The 23,383-nt window shown below is 43.3% G+C and overlaps 1 protein-coding gene across 2 annotated transcripts in view; it reads right to left on the reverse strand.

Moving 5' to 3' along the window:
• Positions 1-22,730, reverse strand: part of HEPHL1 (hephaestin like 1) — an 82,779-nt gene extending 60,049 nt beyond the window's left edge. For both annotated transcript variants that reach the window (XM_045483616.1, XM_045483615.1), the window contains exons 1-3: positions 22,525-22,730; positions 7,894-8,138; positions 609-821 (exon numbers count right to left, since the gene is read on the reverse strand). In XM_045483616.1, the coding sequence (XP_045339572.1) occupies positions 609-821; positions 7,894-8,138; positions 22,525-22,694 (628 nt within the window). In that variant the 5' untranslated portion in view covers positions 22,695-22,730. The remainder of the gene's footprint in view (positions 1-608; positions 822-7,893; positions 8,139-22,524) is intronic.
• Positions 22,731-23,383: the final 653 nt, after the last annotated feature.

Below are 23,383 nucleotides of genomic sequence, written 5' to 3' on the forward strand. Positions count from 1 at the left end.
TTCTTGCCAATGGTACCAGGTAAGTGTAAAGTTTCATCAAGATTTACATGTACAGGAGTAACCACAACATGAAAGCAGCAAAGAATTTTAATAGAAATGACAGAGCTGAAGAGAAAAGTCATAAAACAGAAGTCTTCACAACCAGAGACTTGAAAGTCTTGCTCCTAAAGGGAGTCAGCTTTACTGACAGCAATAGGGAACAAAATCACAAAATGATCAAGCAGGTGAAATAACAAAACAAAAGCCCCCAGGGTCACTGGGCTACATTTTTTCACTTGCCTAGGTGTGGGGTCAGGGTGGCCTCAATGGCTCTCAATAGGGAATGTCCCTGTTGTTTGAAAAAGAAAAGCATGCAAGTTTCAGAATGCTATGATGCTTGAAGTCTGCATTATTGCCCCTGCTGTGGCATCAGATTGACCTTCTATGTTAGAAGAATTTCCCAAATCCTACAGAAAGCTTGGAAGAAAAGGCACATTCCATACGCAGCAAGGCAGGTGGGCAAAACAAGACCTGAAATTTAGATACACTTTTCAACACCTCTGGGAATAGGCTTCTGTGTGTGTGTGTGTGTGTGTGTGTGTGTGTGTGTTGGAGGGGGCTCTCTTTACCTTCCTTGCACACTAGCAGTGGGCCAATTAACCCAGAGCAGATGTCCTTAGGAGCGTCGATGTGCGAATGGTACACCCAGGTCAGGCAGTTTGCATCCGCTGGAGCAGGGGCATATTCTTCTCTCACTGGCCAGACATAGGTGTAGTTTTTGCCAGGAGGAACCATATCATCATCCTTATTCCTTCCAGATGTTCCATCTGGGTATAGAGCTCCTTCCAAGAAAAGATAAAATGTACTTAAAATACAGAGATCACATGCTATAGTGGACGGGGCCGGAGCCTTGGAATCAAACACATATGAATTAAAATGTATTTCCTGTGGGATTGAGGCAAGTTACTTAAATTCTCAGTGCCTTGGTTTCCTATCAGGAGAACTAGAATGGGGATATCGACCCCATAGGAATGTGAAAACTAGATGACACAATGTATACAAAGCAACAAAACAAAACCAGACGCTCAATAAATGTTCCTAAGGACCCCTTCTGATGGTCCTCTTGTACCAATCAGGAAGATTTGAATCCACTCCATTTAACATCACCGCAAGAAGGAAAGGAGAAAGGGCAGAAGAAATAATGAAATTCTTGGGCACTTATTACTGATTCAGCACTTGTTTGAGGTCTCATAAAAGATAGGAAGGAAGAGTAAGACATTCATCTTTCCTCCAGAGAGCCTACGGTTCTGTTTAGCAGACCAGAATAGGAATCGTTATCATATAGGGCAACTGGAGAGTAAAATAGAGTGATGTGTTGAATGAAATTTTGGGCTCAGCTAGGTGGGGGTGGGGGTCTACCACAGAGCGGGTAGGGGCAAATGGGCATGGCATTCCCTTCCTCTGTTATATAAACTAAGATGGCACAGGATTTTTCAATGAAGGCAAGTCCACTGCTAAAACTAGTTTGATAACCACCTGGATAGCAGGTAGGGGCCTGGAAGGACGGGGAGGAACTGGACGGCACTGAGAAGAAGGCTGGAAGGTGAAGGGCCCAGAAGGACATGGGTGTGGACACACTCCAAGTTCATCCTTCATTCTTTCATTTGTTCACCAATTCATTCAACAAACTTGCAATCCTGAACTCGCTGGACTAGGTCAGTTTTCTAAAATGCATTCACATAAAGAGAAGGGTGGAATAGCCAGTGATTAAGTTCACAGCCATTGAAGCTAGACTGCCTGAAAACAAATCTTACCTCTCTCACTTCTTAGCTGTGATTTAGGCAATTTCCTTCTCTTCTATGAATCTTAGCTTCTTATTTGTAAGAGGATGATAATTCTCCTTATGGCATAGAGTTGTTGAGGCCTACATGACATATGATCTACAAAACATTTATCACAGCCCCTCATATATAGTAAGCGTTCAGTAAATATCAGCTATTATTTATTCATAGCACTTGCCCATGTTTTTAATTATACATGGATAATACTGTGCCTGTAATGTTTGATAGATACTTGTCTCTCATGTTAGACTGTAATTTCCATGCAAACCAAGTTTATTTATGCTCATAATTTTATATGCAAGATGTACCTCAGTGCTTGGTATAGCGGGTGCTCAGTATCAAACATCTGTTGAATGAAATAATGAATGAGTGGCATGAGTATACACCATACACCAAAGCCCTGTGAACAAAATGCATGGCTTGGAAGCTTCTGAATTTACTGAGGGTCAGTAGCTGGGGGAGGATGGGAGGGTTGTGGACTTGTCTAGAAACTTCAACTGAGAGCAGCCATTTTGCTTTGATTATATGATACAAATCAATATCAGTAGAAATTTTTCCAGAGATTCGTATACTCACAATTTGTTTAACGTGCTTTCTTTTTGCTTATTATCACTGGGAGGTGTTGACGGCTATTATTGAAAGGAGGGGCTAGAGTCCCCAAGCTAATCCTTGGTGTCGGCACTCAAGATGAGGAAGATCATTTGGGATGCAAAATAAACCACGAATATAAAGTAAAAAGTGATTTGGGAGGGGGTAGCTTATTAAGTTGTTCTGAAGGTTATCCCCAGGAAGGGATTTTGATTTGGCAAAGGTTTTGAGCAGTGGTAACATTAACAATATAAGAGTATTTTTAAAACATCCATTTGGTTTTATGCATTTGAGACTGTGTGAGTTTTTAGAAATTATTATATACAAGTTTTCACCCATCAGATTTGAGAATATTGAGGACTGGTGAAGTTGTAGGAGTTAACAGGCCAGCTTATAAACAAATCATGGAAGTGTAAATGTGCAATTTTTTGGAGGACAACTTGCCAGTTCCCATAGAAAGAAAGAAAGAAGGAGAGAAAGAGAGACAGAGAGCAAGAGGAAGAAAGAAAGAAAGAAAGAAAGAAAGAAAGAAAGAAAGAGGAAGGAAGGAAGGAAGAAAGAAAGAAAAAGGAAGGAAGGAAGGAAGGAAGGAAAGCAGAAAGGAAGGAAAGAAGGAATATGAGTATAACCAGCAATTTACTTTTAGGAATTTACCCCTGAAATATCCTTGAAAATGTTTTTGAAAATACACTGGAATAGGGGTGCCTGGGTGGCTCAATTCGTTAAGCATCTGACTTCGGCTCAGGTCATGATCTCTTGGTTTGTGAGCTCAAGCCCTAGGTTGGGCTCTGTGCTGACAGCTCAGAGCCTGGAGCCTGCTTTGGATTCTGTGTCTCCCTCTCTGTCTGCCCCTCCCTTGCTCACGCTCTGTCTCTCTCTTAAAAATAAATGAACATTAAAAAACAAATAAAACTCACTGGAATATATTGTACACTGGAACTGGAATATTCATTGGGGAATGTACAGGTATCAACCCCAAACGGAAAGCAACCTAAGTAATCGTCAATACCAAACTGGTCCATTCACACAATGGAATATTGCACAAGTGCTAAAAGGAGGTCTTTCTATGTGTGATGATATGAGAAACTGTCCAAGATGAAGTGAAAAATGAAAAACAGGAAATACATAGCAGCCTGATAGTATAATCTCTTTTGTACAAATAAACACATAACCACACACATACACACATAACCACACACACACACACAAATATATATATAGAAAATTTTCTAAGATAAACTTACAAGACATTTTAATTTTTTTAATTTAAAAAAAAATTTTTACATTTATTTATTTTTGAGAGACAGAGAGAGACAGAGCACAAGCTGGGGCAGGGCGGGGGGGTGGGTGGGCAGAGAGAGAATGAGACACAGAATCTGAAGCAGGCTCCAGGCTCTGAGCTGTCAGCACAGAGCCCGATGCCGGCCTCAAACTCACAAACCGTGAGATCATGACCTGAGCCCAAGTCAGACACTTAACCAACTGAGCCACCCAGGTGCCCCATAAGACATTTTTAAAAGCGATCATTTTTCAGGTAAGAGACAAGTAGGAGGAATTTTTACTTTTCATACTTCTCTGTACTCTTAAAATTTTCTAACCATGTTCACATACTACTTTTTGTTTAATTTTTTATTTTGAATTCATTTTAGTGGGTATGTAGGAAATCAGAATGTGAGATATTTTCCCCTTCTTTATTCTTCTCTGAATTAAAAAGATAAAAATAAAATTTGTTTGTAAATAGTCCTGATACTTAACTATATTCGTATGGAGATCAAGAAAGCACTAGTTAATTCTATTATTAAGTGAGATAATGCATGTAAGAGCTCTAGCATAGGCATTGGCATATTAGTAATTGCTTAATCAATGTTAGTCCCACCTACCTACTTCTTCTGAGTTCATTCTCTACCTCTCCCCAGATGAATATCTTGGAAGCAACAAGTGTGTATTTACTCATTTTTACAGCCCCAGTATCCAGCACTGGGTCTAGTTCACAGTAAACACTAAGTTGAACTGAGCAGGGGCTTCAAGACTACCAGGCTTGCAGGGCGCCTGGGTGGCTCAATCAGTTAAATGTCTGACTCTTGATTTTGGCTCAGGTTATGATTTCACAGTTCATGAGTTGGAGCTCCACATCAAGTTCCATGATGACAACAAAAAAGTCTGCTTGGGATCCTCTTTTTACCTCTCTCTCTCTGCTCTTCCGTCTTTCTCTCTCTCTCAAAAAAAATAATAAATAAACTTAAAGAAAAAAAAAAGACTAGCAGGCATGCAACTATAGCCAAGAGAAAAATTCATTAGAAGAGAGTGAGATAGCTGATCCTCTCCCCCAAAAGTAATCATGAAGGTGAAAGAAATGGAGAAAAATGACCATTTCAGTGCTCTGGAAATCAAATCAAGGTACCCAGCAATGTTTGCACTTGAAAAATTGTTGCACATGTTTATACACATACTCCTGGCTGACTCTAATGCTATGTGCTCGTAAAGAGGAGAAGCAAAGAGCCCAGCAAAAACTAAAATCCAAGGCAGACAAAAACCATCACAACTTTGAATGGGTTTTCTATCCACCCACAATATCAACGGCAGAGAACCGAAGATTTACTGATGCTTAACCACAACCTCTGTCCAATAACTTTCTGACTTCAAAGCTAAGCAGATGTAAAGGTGACCCTCAGCAACCAGCCTTAAAAATAAATACAAGAAAAAGGAAAGAGCAGAAACCTTGGTGGCCTCACACTATAGGGAAGACAGAACTAAATCTGTGATATTAGTCCAGATAAGTTACTCAATAATAAAGCAAACAAACAGGAAAAACAACCTGGGATGAGGGACGGATCCCAATCCAGAGTTGCTTCAATATATTCTCAAAAAATTCCAGTTTTCAATAGCAACAACAAAATAAAAGAAACAAGAAAGTGTGACCCATTCTCAGGGGAAAAAAGCAGCCAATAGAAACTATCTCTAAGTGCCTCTAGATGTTAAATTTAGCAGATAAGGACTTTAAAGCAGCTATTATAAAAATGTTCAAGCAATTAGAAGAAACTATGTTTAAATAATTAAATAAAAGTAGGACAAAATGATTCAACAAATGGAAAACATCCTCAAGGAGATAGAAAATTGAAAAGTACAATAAATGATATAAAACATTTACTAGAGGGGCTCAACAACAGATTCAAGATGGCAAAAGAATCAATGAACTGGAAGATAGATCAACAGAATTATCCTGTCTGAAAAAGAGGAGGAGGGAAAGATTGAAGAAAATAAACAGAACCTCAGAGGCCTGTGGATCAACACCAAGTGTATTAACATATACATAGTAGTAGTCCACCAAAGGAGAAAAGACAGAAAAGAGGACAGGAAAAAAACAAAACAGAACAAAAATAAAACAAAACAACAAAAACCAAAAAACAAACAAACAAAAGCCTGTTCTTAAGAAATAATGGCCTGAAGTTTTTCAAATTTGATGAAAAACACTCATCTACACATCAAAGAAGCATAATGAACCACTAGTAGAATAAATACAAAGAATCCATACACAGACACATTGTTGTCAAATTTTTAGGGAAAAAAAGGCAAAGATGTAACATTAAAAACGAGAAAAATGACTCATCACATACAGGGGAGCATCAACATGATTAACAGTTGACTTCCCATCTGAATATTGGGAGATGAGAAGACAGCGGGAAGACAAACTCAAAGTGTTGGGGTGAGGGGGTGGGAAATGCCAGCTGAGAATACCCTATCCAGCAAACTATCCCTTTAAAAAAAGGAAGGGAAAGTAAAGACGTTCTAGATAAACAAAGACTGAGTTTGTTGCTAGAAGACCTGTCTATCATTTGCTAGAATCTTCAGGACAATATTTAATAATGGTGGTGAGAGCAGACATTCTCACCTTGTTCACAATCTTATGAAGAAAGCATTCAGTATCCCTTCCATTAACCATGATGTTACCTGTGGGTTTTACTTAGATAACCTTTAACAGGATGAGGAAGTTCCTATCTGTTTCTAGTTGGAAGTTTTTAATTGATAAGTACTAGATTTTGTTAAATGCCTTTCTGCACCTTTTGAGATGATCATATGGTTTTTGTCCTTTATTCTATTAATATGTTGTATTACACTCATTTATTTTTTAGTATTAAGCCAACCTTGCAATCACAGGATAAATTCCATTTGGCCATGGTGTATAATTCTCTTTATATGTTGTTGATGTCAGTTTGCTAAAATTTTGTTAAGAATTTTTGTGTCTACATTCATGAGGAATATTGGTCTGTAGTTTTCTTGTGATGTATGTATCTGGCTTTAGCATCAAGATAATGTTTGCCTCATAGGATGAATTTGGAAGTATTCTTCTCTTTCCTGAAAGATTTTGTAAAGGATTCTCATTATTACTATTACTACAGTATTTGATGGAATTTAGAAATGAAACCATCTGAGCCTGGGTTTTTCTTTGAGGGAAGATTTTTAATTGCTAATTCCATTTCTTTACATTTTGTAGGTCTGTTCAAATTTTTAATTTATTCTTAAGTCAGTTTGGGTAAATTTTGTCTTTCTAGGAAGTTGTCAATTTTATCTAAGTCGTCTAATATTTTGCCATTAGATTGTTTATAATCCTCCTTTACAATCCTTTTAATTTTTGTAAGGTCACAGTGATGTCCTATCTTTCATTCCTGATTTTGGTAATTTGTGCTCTCTTCATCAGGCTAGATAAAGTTTTCTCAATTTTATTAATCTTTTTCAAGGAACCAACTTCTGGCTTAATGTATTTTATGTTATTTTTCTGTTTTTTTTTTTTTTTTCTTCCATGAATTTCTGCTCCAATCCTTATTATTCCCTTCTTTCTGCTGGCTTTAGGTTTTGTTTCCTCTTCCTTTTCTAGCTTCTTAAGGTGGAAGCTTATGTTATTGGTTTGAGACTTTTCTCTTGACATAAGTGATTAAATCTCTAAATTTCCTTTTCAATACTTCTTTAGCCGTATACCATAAATTTTGGTAGGGTTTATCTCCATTTTTATTCACTTCAAAATATTTTACAATCCATCTTGTGATTTATTCTTTGACCTATGGATTATTTAGAAGTATACTGTTTATTTCCAAATATTTGTAAGAATTTGCAAAATTTCTTTTATTGATTGTATCAAATTTAATTCCATCGGAGAATATACTTTGCATTCTATCAGTTCTTTAAAACTTATTTAGATTTCTTTTAAGTCTATCGTCTACCCTGAGGAGTGTTCCATATGCTCTTGTGAAGATGCATTCTTTAGTCAGTGGATGAGATGTTCTATAGATGTCCATGAGGTCAAGGTGGCTGATAGTGTTGTTGAAGTCTTCTATATCAGGGGGAACAGATGGAGATGGGGAGAGAGGAGACGGGAAAAGACAAATGAACACGTGTGATCACTGTCTCTTAGATCCCTTTAACTGAAATGGACAGTTCCCTTATTTATGGAATACAGACAAGACACCAATGATACAGGATTGATATTTACCTTCTGAATCTTTGTTGTAGAAAACGCCGTGTGGATGCAAAGAGTATGGTCGGGAAGCAAAGTTCTTTAAATGAATGACAATCACATCACCCACTTCAGCCCTCAAGATAGGGCCCAGGAATCCAAGCCAGGGAGGTTTCGGGATCTCCGTGGAATAGGTCTCATCTGTGTAATGTCTATAGACAGCCTTTTTGTAAAGACTACCTATCCTGTTGGGCCCTCTTTCGAGAAATAAGGTTGCAAGTCTAAAAATAAGAAAGAAAATATTTTATAATTAACATTAAAAGAGAAATCCTAATAGCTTATTTTAACAGTTCATAAAGTACTTGAGTGTATGATTTCTTATATGGTGTTCGACACAACCCTCTAAACTCTGTAGAGATGGTGAGATTATCTTTCAGTTACTTTTGAGGAAACTGAGGCTAAGAGAGTAAGTGACAAGCCAAAAGACACAAATAATATTCACAACCAAACTAAACCAAAATGCTCTAAAATCACGCTGTCCATTTGCCCCTTTGGGCTCAACACGTTCCCCTTCGCTTTTTCTTTTAACAAACACTAAGTATGTATTGACCATGTTCCCAGCACCTTGCTATGTGCTATGGAGGGATACAAAAGAGTGTATGACCTAATGGAAAAATTAGGTAGCGACATACAGCAGTATGTGATTAAGTACCAATTGAGTTGATGGAGTCACATCAGGTCTGAGAGTCTCAGTATTGACTAATGGATTTGTTTGCTTCATTAAGGTTGGGGAAAGCACTATAGATCAAAAAGCCAAAGACACAAGATATTTTCAGGGTTCCGTCCTCATTTCCTCAAAGAGATTACCCAGTGTTTGTAACCAGTGACTCAGATACGAAGCTCCTAAGCAGCTCCTACCACAAAGCTGTCCAGCAGTCTCAGGTATGAATGGTAGCTTTGCCCACCCTGCAGGCTCTTCAGGATGATGGAGCCAGATATCAGCGCATCAAGCAGCCAGGCATCCAGCCCACCATGGAGCAGCAGATAGGGGTGTAGGTAGATGGAAGAGAGGGTGTCTGGGTCAAGCAGGGGACAGGGATCCAGTGGCTCAAGTCAAAGCAGGAGCAGTGTTCTTTGGTACATCCAGCCCAGCTTTCTTCCCCGGCCTCATTTCCTCATTTCCTCATTGCCTACCTCCCCTGACCTCACACTTCTGCCAGGCCTCACGTTCAGCCTCCTCAAAATGCACTGTATCCTTTCCAGCATTCCAAGACTTGCACACATTCTTTCCCCGCGTCTGGATGTTATTCCCCACTCTCTACCTGTCAAGCACCCTTCCAAATCAGTTGAAACTCTTCCTTCTTTCCCCTTCTGGACACGCACAGTGCTCTGTTCATGCACGAATCACACACTTGCCAAAAACGTGTCACAATAAGATACGTACATCTCTGGTTTGTGAGCTAATTGAAGACAAAAATCCTTCAAATACCTTTTTTTATTGTAATGCTTAGTAATTGCCTAAGAAGCGTTGGTGCTTAGTGGCTTTGGAATAAAGAAAAAGAAAAGCCTTGAATTTGCCCCCAGATTGGCAGATTAAAACTGGGATAATTTTGCAAACTACATTTGCAGAAACGGGTATGTGGCCATACTTGACTTTGAGTATTCTCCAGGCCAGGGATGGCAAATGGGTTTTAGCCTGTGCACCAAATCTGATTGATTGGTAGTGACTGCTTAGGGGAAAAAGTCAAGGTTGAGTTCAAGCAGGCGGAAGAATGAACCCCTCGGGATGTGTACCGTGGATGTGGGGTTGGAGGCATACTTGGTTGCTCTCTTTGCTCTACACAGACTGCCAGGTAACGGGATACTTTGGGGTCTTCGGGTGTGGCCTTCTCTACAACTGGATGACAGAATTCTATCACTACTGGCAGAACATACACCGAGTTGCTCTCTCGTAGTAGCAATAGTGAGGGAATGAGCTCCTCATTGTTTGTTTCTCAGGTCCCTTTGCAGCCAAAATACAGAATACATTCTATCCAATAATGGCTGGGTCCAGGGCAGAGTTTGTGGACATCAGAAAATATCCAGTGAATATCTCTGAAATCCAACCTGTGACCTTACGAGATTTGATTTGCTGACCCGGCTTCCAAAGACTGTTTCCTTTCTCCTAAGGACCTATTGACAAACAGCCATCTTACTTTTTTGTAATGTATAAACAGACCCTTACAGCACAACAAAATTGAAAACAAAAGCATTTAAACAGAACATAGCATGGTTTTCCAGTCAGATTAAAAGCAATTTCTTGGGGCGTCTGGGTGGCTCAGTCAGTTGAGCATCTGACCCTTGATTTCAGTTCAGATCATGATCTTAGGGTCATGGGATTGAGCCCCATGGGATTGTCTCTCTCTCTCTCTCTCTCTCTCTCTCTCTGCCCATCTCCTCCCCCGCCCCCACCCCACCGACTCAAATAAGTAAATAAATAAATAAATAAATAGCATTTTCTTCACAGCGTCATTACTTCCTTGTTCTAACCAGCTAGGACATCCAGCTTACTCCAGATCACAGACCATGGTCACACCTGTCAGCAATAAAGCCCTCCTTTTTCTTTTTTTTTATAAAATTTTTCAAAATCTTTATTTACTTTTGAGAGAGAGAGAGAAAGACAGAGACAGAGACAGAATGTGAGCAGGGGAAGGACAGAGAATGAGGGAGGCATAGAATCTGAAGCAGGCTCCAGGCTCTGAGCTGTCAGCATAGAGTCTGGCAAGGGGCTTGAACTCACGAAACATGAGTTCATGACCTGAGCTGAAGTCAGATGATTAACCGACTGAACCACCCAGGCACCCCAATAAAGCCCCTTTTAAAGAGACTGGTCTTGGCCTTGGAAGAAGGGAACTTCCCAGAGTTCTCAGCCAAGCCAAATTAAGGGGTGGAGCAGCTAGGCCTCAGCTCTAAAGGGCATTGCCACATCACTGTAGAGCTGAAGGCATTGCCAGAGGGATAAAATTAACTGGAAATGACATTGGAAGTGGAGAGAATTGCAACTTCTAGAACCTCTCTGGGTGGTGAGTACTGTATATGGTCAGAAAGAATCAGCTGCATCAGATGGGGTTTGTGAGGTGGAAGGAAGGAGCCCCCCGGGGATGTGTGCACGTAGCAGTGGGTGGTCACCGAAATCCCTTCCGAGAAGGATTGCTCCAGTGACCTGGAGAGTGGGTTCCTTCTTCTGGTGACCAAGGGGATGGTATGAACTGCCACCACCAGGCCACCTTCCTCTCTCCTCAGCACTCAGCCTTGCCTCCAAATAAGAGTTGAGCAAGTATCTGTTGAAGGAGCCCCAATATTATTTATTTTCCCAGAGCACCAGATTACTAGCCTGGCCAGGCACCCACATGTGTCAACCCTGCCCTGCCCTTAGTGTGGAGTCAGTAGGTGGGAAGTCCCTAGGACAGAGGGGAAATCCATGGATTTAGGCTCCCCTCTGAGGAGCCAGGGACCAGGGGACTAGTCTTCCCAGAGACAGCAAAGGCTCTTTATCCCCAACCTGCCAGGTTCAGCACCTAAATAATGGGACTAACAAGGTAGGAATCCTGACAAAAGGATTGGAGTATTACCACAGTGATTTTGGTAGCAAAAGCCTGGAAAGACCAAAATGTTCTTCAACTGGCGACTGGATAAACAAACTATGGCATATTCAGACCACATGGCCAGACAGCAGAATGAGGAGGTTCTACAGGGGGCAATATGGCACAGTCTCCAAGATACTACATGAAAAAAGCAAATTGCAGATCAGCATGTAAAGTATGATCCCATTTCTGTGTTTTTTTTTAAACAATATACACATTTACACATATGCAAAGAAAACATTTGGAAAGTGGCCACGGAAACCATAAAAGTGTAACCGCTGGGCCACAGGCTGAGGCCACAGGCATGAGTGGGAAGGAATGAGTTTACTCACCCTCTTCGGTACTTGGGCGTGTTTGACTCTATACCTTTTATTTACTTTCATAATAAAAACAAGCTCACATCGGAGCGCCTGGGTGGCTCAGTCGGTGGAGCGTCCGACTTCGGCTCAGGTCATGATCTCACAGTTCGTGGGTCCGAGCCCCACGTCGGGCTCTGTGCTGACAGCTCAGAGCCTGGAGCCTGTTTCAGATTCTGTGTCTCCCTCTCTCTCTGCCCCTCCCCTGTTCGCGCTCTATCTCTGTCTGAAGAATAAATAAACATTAGAAAAATTTTTAAAAAAAGCTTTAATAAAAAAAACAAGCTCACATCTTATTTAGAAGAGAGGGTCTAGGCTGTTAGGCAACTGAGGGGCCAAACTTCTCTTCTCATGTGGCTTCTCCCTCTGAAAACATAGCTGCCACCACAAGGTGTGTTGTTCGAGTGAGTTCTCCTCCACGGGGGGGGGGGGGGGGGGGGGGGGGGGGGGGGGTTACTGGTGGCGCCCTGAGCAGGGAGCACAGCGCCTGCAGCCTGAGTTGGAGGGAAGGCAGTCACTGCCCAACCTCTCTGGCTTGACAAGTCCTCGCTCAGGCATCGAGACTGAGAACTTGGGCACAGACCCCATGTGTAAACACTCGGTCTTCTGTGTTATCTACCCAGCCTGTGTGTGTCTGCCCCTAAGCAGGCGTTCAACCCTCTTCTGTTCCGTGAGGCAGAAGCCTATTTCCCTGTGCAGGGGAATAGGATAAAAAGTCTGGGCACCTGACACTGGGGCTTTGGGGATAGGAGCCCTTAGATTTCCCAGCCTCACTTGCAGCTTGGATGGTCATGTGACACAGTTCTAGCTAATGAGATGTACGCATGTGTCATTCTATGAGACTTCTTCTGGACTCCTCTGGCGCAGACCCTCGCAGTTGTTTGCTCTTCCCTTTTCATGCCTGAAATGAAGATATGATGACGAGCTTCGCCAGCCATCTTGACAGAATGGGGAAGAAGGTCACGCCCTACAGAAGGGCAAGTGAAAAGCCAAAGGCATCTGGGACCCTGAAGATTGCCAACCTCTGGCTTTCTCTTGAGTAAACCAAAAAATACATTTGAGCGTTTTTCGGGCTTCTGTTAACCAGCAGCTGAATACAAGTCCTAATTGAATAGGGCTGTTCAGAAGGAGGAAGAGGAGGAGGAGGAGGAGGAGGAGGAGGAGGAAGCAGGGGAGAACTGAGTCATCCTCAGGCTGGCTAATTGGCCCCAGAGTAGGAGAGTTACCTGGCTTTATAGCTGACACTGGACCACCCAGGAAGGCAACGACAGAGGAAGAATTAGATATGGAATCACTGGCGTCCTCTGTAGGCTCAGCCTGTTGGGGAAAAGGCTATAAAAAGGTCGTTCATAGGGAAGGCCCTGTCTCTCCAGCAGGGTCTGCAGGGAAAGACGGACGTCTGATTCTCCCCGCTTCTCTACTCTTGGCTCCCAGCCTGCGCGGGCACGCATGCGCGCTCTCACACACGCAAATGCGTGCTGAGCAAGAGTTCCTGAGCAGGCGCGAGTTGTCTGGCGGAGCCACCCAAACAAGAGGCAAGCGTATCGGAAGGAGGGCGAAGGTTTGTTGACTTCCCACAGTACCTATTACATATGCTGCATATTTTAGCACTGACTTGTATGTATTGACTTGCTTTGCACATTCCTGGACGTGTCAGTCTTCCCACATAGGGAGCCGATAGTCACCCTGAGACAGGATCAGGTTTTCTAAAGCAGTAGTTTCCCCAATGTCCATCCACGTATCAGCTGTCTCAGAATTATTTGGGACGTTTGCCAAAAACTCGGGCCCCCAGGCCCCACTTCAGGGCAACTGAATCACACTTTCTGGCGTGGCATCTTTATTTTTCCTAAGTTCACTGAACGATTCTTACGGTGGAACTTTCCAGTGCTTACCCATTCTGATTCTTCTTTCCTCCCAGCAGAAGGGGAGAGCAAAGAGCCTTTGCAGATAGGTGGGGCCACGCGATTTTGGCAAATGGCTGTGAGTGGAAGTGACATGTGTCATTTCTGGGCCGGGGCATTTAATTGCCATTGCAATACCCCCTCACTTCCTCTGCTGTAGGAAAAGCTTACAGTGAAGATAATGAAGCCTCGAGATCCATGCAGCCCCGCTTATTACTTGTCCCAGGAGGACAGTTGTCCTGGAGCCATATGGTCCTGTATGAAGCCGAGTGGGTGAGAAATGTTCCTCTGTGGGGTTAAGCCCCTGAGATCTGGGGGCTGTTTGTTGCTATGGCACAACCTGTCCTATTCTAACCCATGCAGTTCTGAATGTGCAGACAAGTTGGGAAATCACGTCTCTGTAGTACTCAGTACAAAACAAAAACCATAGCAGCTATTTGAAACTAGAACATAATAACTGTTTGAAACCATAGGAACCAGCCAAAGAGGAGAAAATAGGGAGAGATGAAAGTCAGTGAAATCAGTCTTTTTAACGGCTCTGCAGCAAGTTGCTGCTAAGAACGCATTATACATTCGTAATAGTGGGACAGAAGCTCCATCACGCATGAGTCTGGGAAGGTGCAACCCTTGCCCAAGAAACAAAAGAAGGTGACCTCAAGGAAGCCGTCCACAGAAAGCGGCCTCTGACACAGCTAGAGAGCACTAGTTGGAATGTCTGTGCTCGTGGACTTTATATGATTTACAGCGTAGCCGCAGGATGGCCCTACTGTGAGGGACTGAGCAATCACTACCGCTCAGGCTCATCCCTAACCAACATTCTGACGTTTTGACTCAAACTGAGGAGGTATGTATTTTATGCTGTGAAAAAATCCAGTCGGGCTGGAAAATTTCTCATGAGCAACTGCTTAAAAGACAAAATGAGCATATAGAACATTGACATTGCCAAGGCCACAGGTAATACCGTGAAGGGAGACGCCTTCCAGGAGCAGGTGAGATTAACCACTGTGAGAAGGAACCTGACTTCGAGAACCATCTAACTGGTGCAGAGATGGGCTTCCAGGTTAGATTCTGAGGAGTTGGTAGCTCACAGCATATGTGCACCTCACCAGCACCTCTGTCCCTGACAACCTGGATCTTTCAGTCAGATTTTTTCCCCCATCCATTCAACTACTGAGCAATTGTTAAACCTCCATTTTGTTTTATTTATTTTTTTTTTCAACGTTTATTTATTTTTGGGACAGAGAGAGACAGAGCATGAACGGGGGAGGGGCAGAGAGACAGGGAGACACAGAATCGGAAGCAGGCTCCAGGCTCTGAGCCATCAGCCCAGAGCCCTACGCCGGGCTCGAACTCACGGACCGCGAGATCGTGACCCGAGCTGAAGTCAGACGCTCAACCGACTGAGCCACCCAGGCGCCCCATAAACCTCCGTTTTAAATGGGACACTACACTAGAAACTGGGGCAAAGATGTGTGAATGTCAGTCTCTGCGTTCAAGAGGTTTACCATCTGGCTGGGAAGCCAAAACGTAGATAGGAGAGTAAATAGCAACCCCCAGTTTTCTATATTGACAGCTGCACCATATAGACCCTGCAGGTGTGAGTGTGTGGAGGGGAGACGGGGTGAAGGGGGGGGTGTGCTCAGAGCAGCAGCAGGGGGTGTGGTCAGAGCAAACATGCGAGAGACCATGATGGTCTCAAGAAGGACGAGCAACGTTGTTGCCTGAGCTTGAGAAGGGACATTGAGAAAACAGGACCAGATTGGGGCAAGTGCTACTTGGCAAAGGAAGGGTGATGATGGTGACTATGCGCATTCACACTTGGGTGCAGCCCCGCCCTCCCTAATTAATGTATTTTAAGCCATCCAATCAATGCGTTCCTCTACGCAGTCTCTCACCCTGGTTCCCCGGCATCACTCAAGTCCTGAGTTCTTCCTTCTCCCACCTCATGTCCCCAGAAGCCCCTCAGAACACACACAGGTGGGCTAAAAACAGATTTCTGCAGTAAAGGGAAAAGAGAGGAGACTTGAATCCCAGCGTCCCTACTTGATGCTGTGAGATCTTGGGGAAGCAACTTCTCTGAACCCCAGTTTCCTTGGCTGAAAACTGGTGACCATGACACAGCCATCATGAGGAGAAAAGGAGGCGATACGGAGCCCCCTGCAGAGGATCTGGGAGAGGGGGGTGCTCAGTCGGTGGGAGTTATGGCAAAGCTCTAATTAGAAAGAGGGAAACGTGACCGTTTTCAGTCTCTTTCCCACAAAACTCCTGCTCTCCAGAGACCCCTCAAGATAGGAGAGCTACCATGATGGCTAGCATTTCTTGCACGCAAACCCACAGTGCCAGGCACCGCTTCTGAGCACATTCACGGATCCTATGTCATCTGAGCCTCCTGATCCCCTCCTCCCCAGAGTGGGCTGATAATGGCTTCCAGAGACAAGTCCCAGTCCTGATTCCCTTATTCGGAAAAAGAGTCTTTGCAGATGTGATCAAGTTAAGGATTTTGAGATGAGGAGAAAGATGAGACACACATAGAGAAAGTGATGGGAAAAGGGAGGCAGAAACCAGAGCCATGGCACCTTGGTACAACCAAGGATCGCCAGCAGCTTCTACCAGAAGCTGGAAAAGTCAGTAAATGGATTCTCTTTTAAGCCTCCAGAGGGAGTGTGTCCCTGCCAACATCTTTATTTCAGACTTCTGCCTCCAGAAGTAGGATAGAATACGTTTCTGTTGTTTTAAGCCACCTAGTTTGTGATAATTTGTTACGGTAGCCACAGGGAACTCGTATACCCCCAAAGCAAGTGCTATCATTATCCCCATTTTACTGATGAGCATGTTGAGGCAACGAGAGATTCAGATACTTACTCTGAAACAAGAACTGTAAGCTTGTCAGGTGATGCCGGAGCACACTTCCCCAGCCAGCCAGGCTGCCTTGGCATCTCTGTTAGACCACTGCTGGACTACACTTGGCTAGGGAAACCCACCCTGGGACTCCTGGTCCCCCTGACCTGAGACAGGACATCTGTCACCCCACTGCATGGCATAAAAACCTCTTATGATAATGCCTGGAACCTAGTGAGGGCTCAGTGACGGTTAGCAACTATATTGTCTGTGAGTTCTCTTAAATCCCACTAACCAGGCCTTGGAACCCCCCCCCCCATCTGGAGGCGGGAAAAGGCAGAGGGGGACCAAGAGGGTGTTTGTGATGGATGGGAAGGAAACAGGGAGAAATGGGGTAAGGGAAGGTTGGCAGGGACTGCCTGCTGCCTTGCAATGTTTATGCTCCCCTCCTTCTGAGTAACAGACTCAAAGTCTGCTTTCACTCAGAAAGAAAAACACAAAACTAAAAGCCTGTATTTATGAGCCCCCTTTGTGGCTTTGGGTATCCAGTGAGATGTACATAGAACTGACTGTCTGGGGTTTCCATGAGAGCCCTTTAAAGGGCTAATAGGATAATGCAGCAGGAATTGTGCCCTTTTTACCTTTTCCCTTCCTCTCTTCCTTCCTGGAACATAGACATGAGGGCTGGAGTTCCAGCAGCCATACTGTGACCATGAACTACCTTAAGGAATCAAGTCACATGCTAAGGATCGTGGGTTATCCAGATGGCTAACAGACGCATGAAAAAATGTTCGACATCATGCATCATCAGAGAAATACAAATCAAAACCACAATGAGATACCACCTCACACCTGTCAGGATGACCAACATTAATAACTCAGGCAACAACAGATGCTGGCGAGGATGTGGAGAAAGAGGATCTCTTTTGCACTGCTGGTGGGAATGCAAACTGGTGCAGCCACTCTGGAAAACAGTATGGAGGTTCCTCAGAAAGTTGAAAATGGAACTACCCTATGATGCAGCAATTGCACTACTAGGTATTTATCCAAGGGATACGGGCGTGCTGTTTCGAAGGGGCACATGCATCCCAATGTTTATAGCAGCGCTATGGACAATAGCCAAAGTATGGAAGGAGCGCAAATGTCCATCAACAGATGAATGGATAAAGAAGATGTGGTATCTATATACAATGGAGTACTACTCGGCAATCAAAAAGAATGAAATCTTGCCATTTACAACAACGCGGATGGAACTAAAGTGTATTATGCTAAGCAAAATCGGTAAATCAGAGAGAGACAAGTATCATATGGCTTCACTCACATGGAATTTAAGATACAAAACAGATGAACACAAGGGAAGCAAAAATAATATAAAAACAGGCAGGGGGCAAAACATAAGAGACTCTTCAATATACAGAACCAACTGAGGGTTGCTGGAGGGGTTGTGGGTGGAGGGATGGGCTAAATGGGTGAGGGGCATTAAGGAGGACACTTGTTGGGATGAGCCCTGGGTGTTATATGTAGACGATGAATCACTGAAATCTGCTCCTGAAATCATTATTGCACTATATGCTAACTAACTTGAATGGGGTTTGAGCAGTGGTCAGCCTCATTCATGGCCATGGATGGGTTCTGCCTGTGAGTTAGCACCCATGAAAACCCCCACGTTACTGGGAAGAAAAATCCTCCATGTGTTTTGGTTGCCTAATGAGGTCTTTGGTGAGAATTGCAGCTTTAAATAAGGTGACCCCACTCTGGTTCCATTAAAGACAAGGCTTTACCACTGAAGCACAGGTACACCTTAATTAAGCGCTTTATGAGCCTGAACAGGACGGGCACGAATGGATCAAATGCTGACACCATCCCCAGGCAAATCAAAGGAGCCCGGTGTCCCCATTAGGCCCAAAGGGGAACAGGGGAAATATATTCATCTGGATAAAATATTTCTAAATAGAATATAACTCCTAAATTTTGTGCTTTCTAGGAAATATTAGTGCCTACAGTGTCTGTCGTATTTCTGAACTCTATGATTAAGCAGAGGTACCAAGAAGGGAAGTGAAATTGTACCATCTGACTTCTATGGAGTCTTGGAAAAAATGATGTCAGTGTATTTCCTATTTTATCCTTATGAATCAGGATTTATTAGGCTCTTGGCGCTGCCTAATTTTGGTTTCCAAGCTTTTTTCACATCACTGAAACTTTGGCACTCACCATCCTATCCCCCTAATTTTCCCCATCCTCGTAATCAAAGATCAAGCAACCCAATAACTAAATTGACAAAGGGGTTAGTTTTTACTTTAATGATTCCAAAGGAATAGCCTTGTGTTCAGTCCTCCATAAATCACTGTCACCAGCGAAGCTCTGTGTGGGTGAGGGGCATTATTACATATACTCTAGGCCTTCCTCTGAGCCATCGTGGCACTTTTCTTTCAGCTGCAGAGGGGACCAGCGTACCTCAAACACCCACACAGCAATGCAGGGAGAAGAAAACGCTGTGTCCCAGGCTTAAGAAAGACACCAAGCTCCGTGAACGGTGAGGAAGGAAACAGATCAGAATAAGCCAGGGTTGCAGGGAAATATTTTTGCATAAAAAAGTGGAGATAGTTCTTAAAGAACAGGGGGAAAATAGATAGAGAAATAAAAATATAGAATATTTCAAAATTTGTCACACATCCGCACTCTCAGACCTTCTCCAACTCTGATTCCTAGACTGAATGTATGCAAATCTTCTCTCTTTCACCATTGGGAAAATCTTTCTAGAACCACTGAGCCAAGTAAGATGTTTCTCATTCGGTTTCAAAAATTATTTTTGATTCCTTACAATTACGCTTCTCAAGTGATTTTAGGGATTATAGTTCAACTACCTGGTTATACAAATTAGGGAAATTGATGTTCAGAGAGATGATGTGAGATGTTCAAGGTTTCACAGCAAGTTGGGGGCAGAGCAAGGACTAGAAGTGAGGTCTCCTGATTCCTATGTCAGAATCCTTCCACTCAAAGTGGGATCTAGACCCCGGGCTCTCCTGGACCCCTAAATATCAGGCATTTGTCTGGATCTGAATATCTTCAACAGCAGACTGTCCTCAGAAGTGCAGGAGGCTGAGTGAGAGGCATGGTCACAGTATCCAAGATGACTCCTTGCTTCTGGGGAAATGGCACAAAATAGAATACACGTACTGAACTTCCTATGTCCCACAATTGTGGCATCTTCACACGTGACACCTGTGGCAGCTGTGACACATGTGAATCATGACATGTGTCCTGTGTTCTTCAGGCAAGAGTCAGCAGCCCACTCCAAGTGTTCCCTCTCAGGGGCTTGCCCTGGGCCACCTGTCACACCGGTAGCCTCTGGACACGATTGCCGATAAAAGCCGGTATACACTGTGTAACCCAGGCTCCCCCTTAAGCATCAGGAAGCCGCCCTGCACAAACACCACCCCTTTACCCATGAGAAGGAAATATCTGGGGACTTCGGCATGATGTCTAGAAAGCCAGCTGTGCCTGAAGGGCAAGAGTCCTCTCCTGGGGGGCCACAGCATTTGTTAAACCACCCCACTCTAAACTGATACCGAACCATGACTTAGCCATGCCTTATTTTTTTTCTTTTTCACCATAATTATTTTCAAACACTTTATGGTATGTTCTTCAAAATACCATCTTCTGGCTGAAATGATCAACAGAGTCCCTAACGTCTTCCCGCACTCCGCTTTCGTGGAAATAGCATTGCAGTATTTGGGTATTTAAAGTACTTTGGGTTTTTGAATGAATCCAGGTAACCGGTTTGGCCACAATATCTCTCTGGGAAGAGTAACCCATGGGACTAAACCTACCTTTGGTGAGAATTAGGACTTTCTAGAAAGTTCCTTCTGCTGGAATCCCTGGCTGCCATCAAAGCTGAGTTTAATTCAGCGGGAAAGGATTACCTTTACCAAGAAGCAGGTTGTATGGTAAAAAAAAAAAAAAAAATACGAGCTCTGGAGCAATGTTGAGTTTGGTGCTGCCTTCACTCTGTAAACTCCAACAATACTTAACCTCGGAACCTCAGTTCTCAGTTTGTAAAATGGGAATAATAACATTTGCAAGCAATAATGAATTGAAAATCTCTGGTGAGGGGTGCCTGGGTGGCTCAGTTGGTTAAGCGTCCGACTTCGTCTCAGATCATGATCTCACAGTTTGTGAGTTCGAGCTCTGCATTGGACTTTATGCTGCCAGCCCAGAGCCTGCTTCAGATTCTGTGTCTCCCTCTCTCTCTGCCCCTCCCCCACTAGTACTCTGTTTCTCTCTCTCTCTCTCAAAAATAAATTAAAAGAGAAAAAAAAAATGAAAGAAAGAAAGAAAGAAAGAAAAAAAGAAAAAGAAAGTAAGTCAGTCTGTGGTGAAATTCCTCGGTCACAATAAATGCTTACAAACAGTTCTGCTGATATTTTAGGAGAAAGATAGACTTCTAAGCTTTTTGCTCAACCATGTGGAAAGGCAATCCAATATCACATCGTGCTTAAAAACTATATTCACTACTCTCACTGTACACGTCTTGAACAGTTTCATGTTCAATAGCCGCTCACAATGACGATTTCCTATTGAGTTCTTTTTGAGGACAGCAGAGCTCTATTTTGGGAAAGGTTACTGGCAGTTAGGGTAACCTCTCGCTCCCATATCCAATTGTCACAGTAAACACTACCACAACCAATGGTCAGCAGATATGAGATTGAAGGAAGTCAAGAGCTCTCTGTGGAAACAGCCCCCTGGACATTAAGTTTCCTGGTTCAAGGCTTTAGGAAGATCCTTTCTCAGCAGCCTGGCTGGCATGAGTTTTATCCTTCTCTAACCAAACATGACTAGGCCACCTTTGTATTGTTAGAAAACCCGGAAGATGTGTGTCTAAGCCAACTGGCTCTTTGGTCTTTCCTCAAGGCAGGGGGACTTGTTGGGAGCCTTGTTGGGAGGTCTTTCCTCAAGCCTTAAAGACTTGTTGGGAGACCCCCATGGTATTCCTGAATGTTAGCAACTAACTTCATCCTTAGAAAGTAGAACTTGGATGTTGAGCGTACTGAGCTCTGCCTATCAGAAAGAAGCCAGTATGTCTGTATATCCAACAGTGGTTGCCAGAACATCTCATAAGATGTTCTAAGAACCACGAAGTTGGAAGTATGAATTACAGCTTCTAAAGCCGGGAGCTAATTTCAGAGGGAACTCCGGGGAACAAATAAGAGATACAAGACACTGGACCCTGAGAGAGAGAGGAAGGGCGAGGGCTATTTTCTGCAAAAAAATTAAAAATCAGAGAAATACAACACTCTGATACCATCTTACCCAGCTATGCCACAGGCCTGGGGACTAGAATATTTCTCTGAGGTGGCTGTAACAAACCTTTCACCAGTGAAAAAGCCATTTCTAAAAGCCTCAGGGAAACTCTTAAAACACCAGCCAAATCTATTGTAACTGCCCCTCTTTTAAATCTTGCAAAAGAAAAACAAAACAGAACTACCTATGGCATATTTTACTTATCTCCAGTCTTCATTCCAAAAATAAAAACTTAGAAAACACTGTGTTTTAACGGTAAAGAATTCGTAAAAGTTCTCAAATGCTCATCCCAAGGATTGCTGTTAATTTTTTTTTTTTAACATACTGAGCCCAGAACCCCCTGGAAGTCCCTAGTAATGCTCAGCGAAAATGGTCCTTTTATAGAGTGAGCCATTATTGAAAACACCTGGTTGTGTAGCGAGTGCTTCACAGAGAAGGCTGTGAATAGACAGCTCAACAAATAGGTAGGGCTAGGAATGTCTACATTACATACCCACCCTTGTGAGGGCCCTCCAGACCAACACAAAACCCCTTCACTTAGTTTAGATCAACCCCTCCCCATTATAACCACCCACGGACTATAACCTCCATGCAGAGGCAAGAAAAAAGCCAAACCTAGAAGTCTACGGGAACCCCAACTTTACTCACTTGTCTTCTGAAAAACTTTCCCCAGTAATAACGTTCTTTCCTTGGGGCACATAGTTCCAGTATTCTTCCACAATCCCAATGTGGTATGTTCTGGTAACTGCACCAACCAGCCCAGACAGACCCAGGAATGTGAAGAGAAAGACGCAGTCAGCCTGCTGCTTCCGAGGCATTTGTGGATGTAACTCAGGCAAGCAGCCTGCACAGGAGGCAGCCCTGCCTGTCCCTCCCCCTCACTTGAAGCTAATTATAAATAAGGAATGAACGAGGCCCAGCTCCTCCCCCTTAGTGGCTTGGGGTTGGGACAGAGACTGACAACTTGTGTAAGTAGCGCGAACAATGAGGGGAGTTCGATGATGACAAAACGTTTGCCTGCCATCCAAGAAATGTGTAGCTGGCTTATTTATTTAGCACCCAAGCCAAACAGGCCTGTTTCTGTAAGTTTTGGTGCACGGCTGTGACATTAGTCATTCATCTTTGCCAGGAATGGGAGTACGACAAGTTGGGCTAATGGGTTTCCTCCCTTCTTCCTCGTTTTTCCTCCACACCTATTATAGGAACATATTAAAATCTGGAAACTGGGCTGGCCTGAGTGGACCATCAGGAAAGTTCCTGAGCACTAAAGAAAGCTTCATCTCTGATGGGAGGGCAGAGGGAGTGATGTAATCCCCCTCCGCCATCTCCAACTTGTTTTATGAGGCTACATGAAACAATCAACTCACATCATAAAGTTTATAACAACATTGTAAAACCTCACTAATTCTCCATTTGGTCATGCACCATCTCCCCCAAATTCTCTCAAATCTTACCAGCAAAAACGAGGAGCTCAATTACTCAGTTCAGCCAAAATTTTAGAGGTCAT

The sequence above is a fragment of the Leopardus geoffroyi genome, chromosome D1, assembly GCF_018350155.1.
Source record: "Leopardus geoffroyi isolate Oge1 chromosome D1, O.geoffroyi_Oge1_pat1.0, whole genome shotgun sequence".
Classification (NCBI taxonomy): Eukaryota; Metazoa; Chordata; class Mammalia; order Carnivora; family Felidae; genus Leopardus; species Leopardus geoffroyi.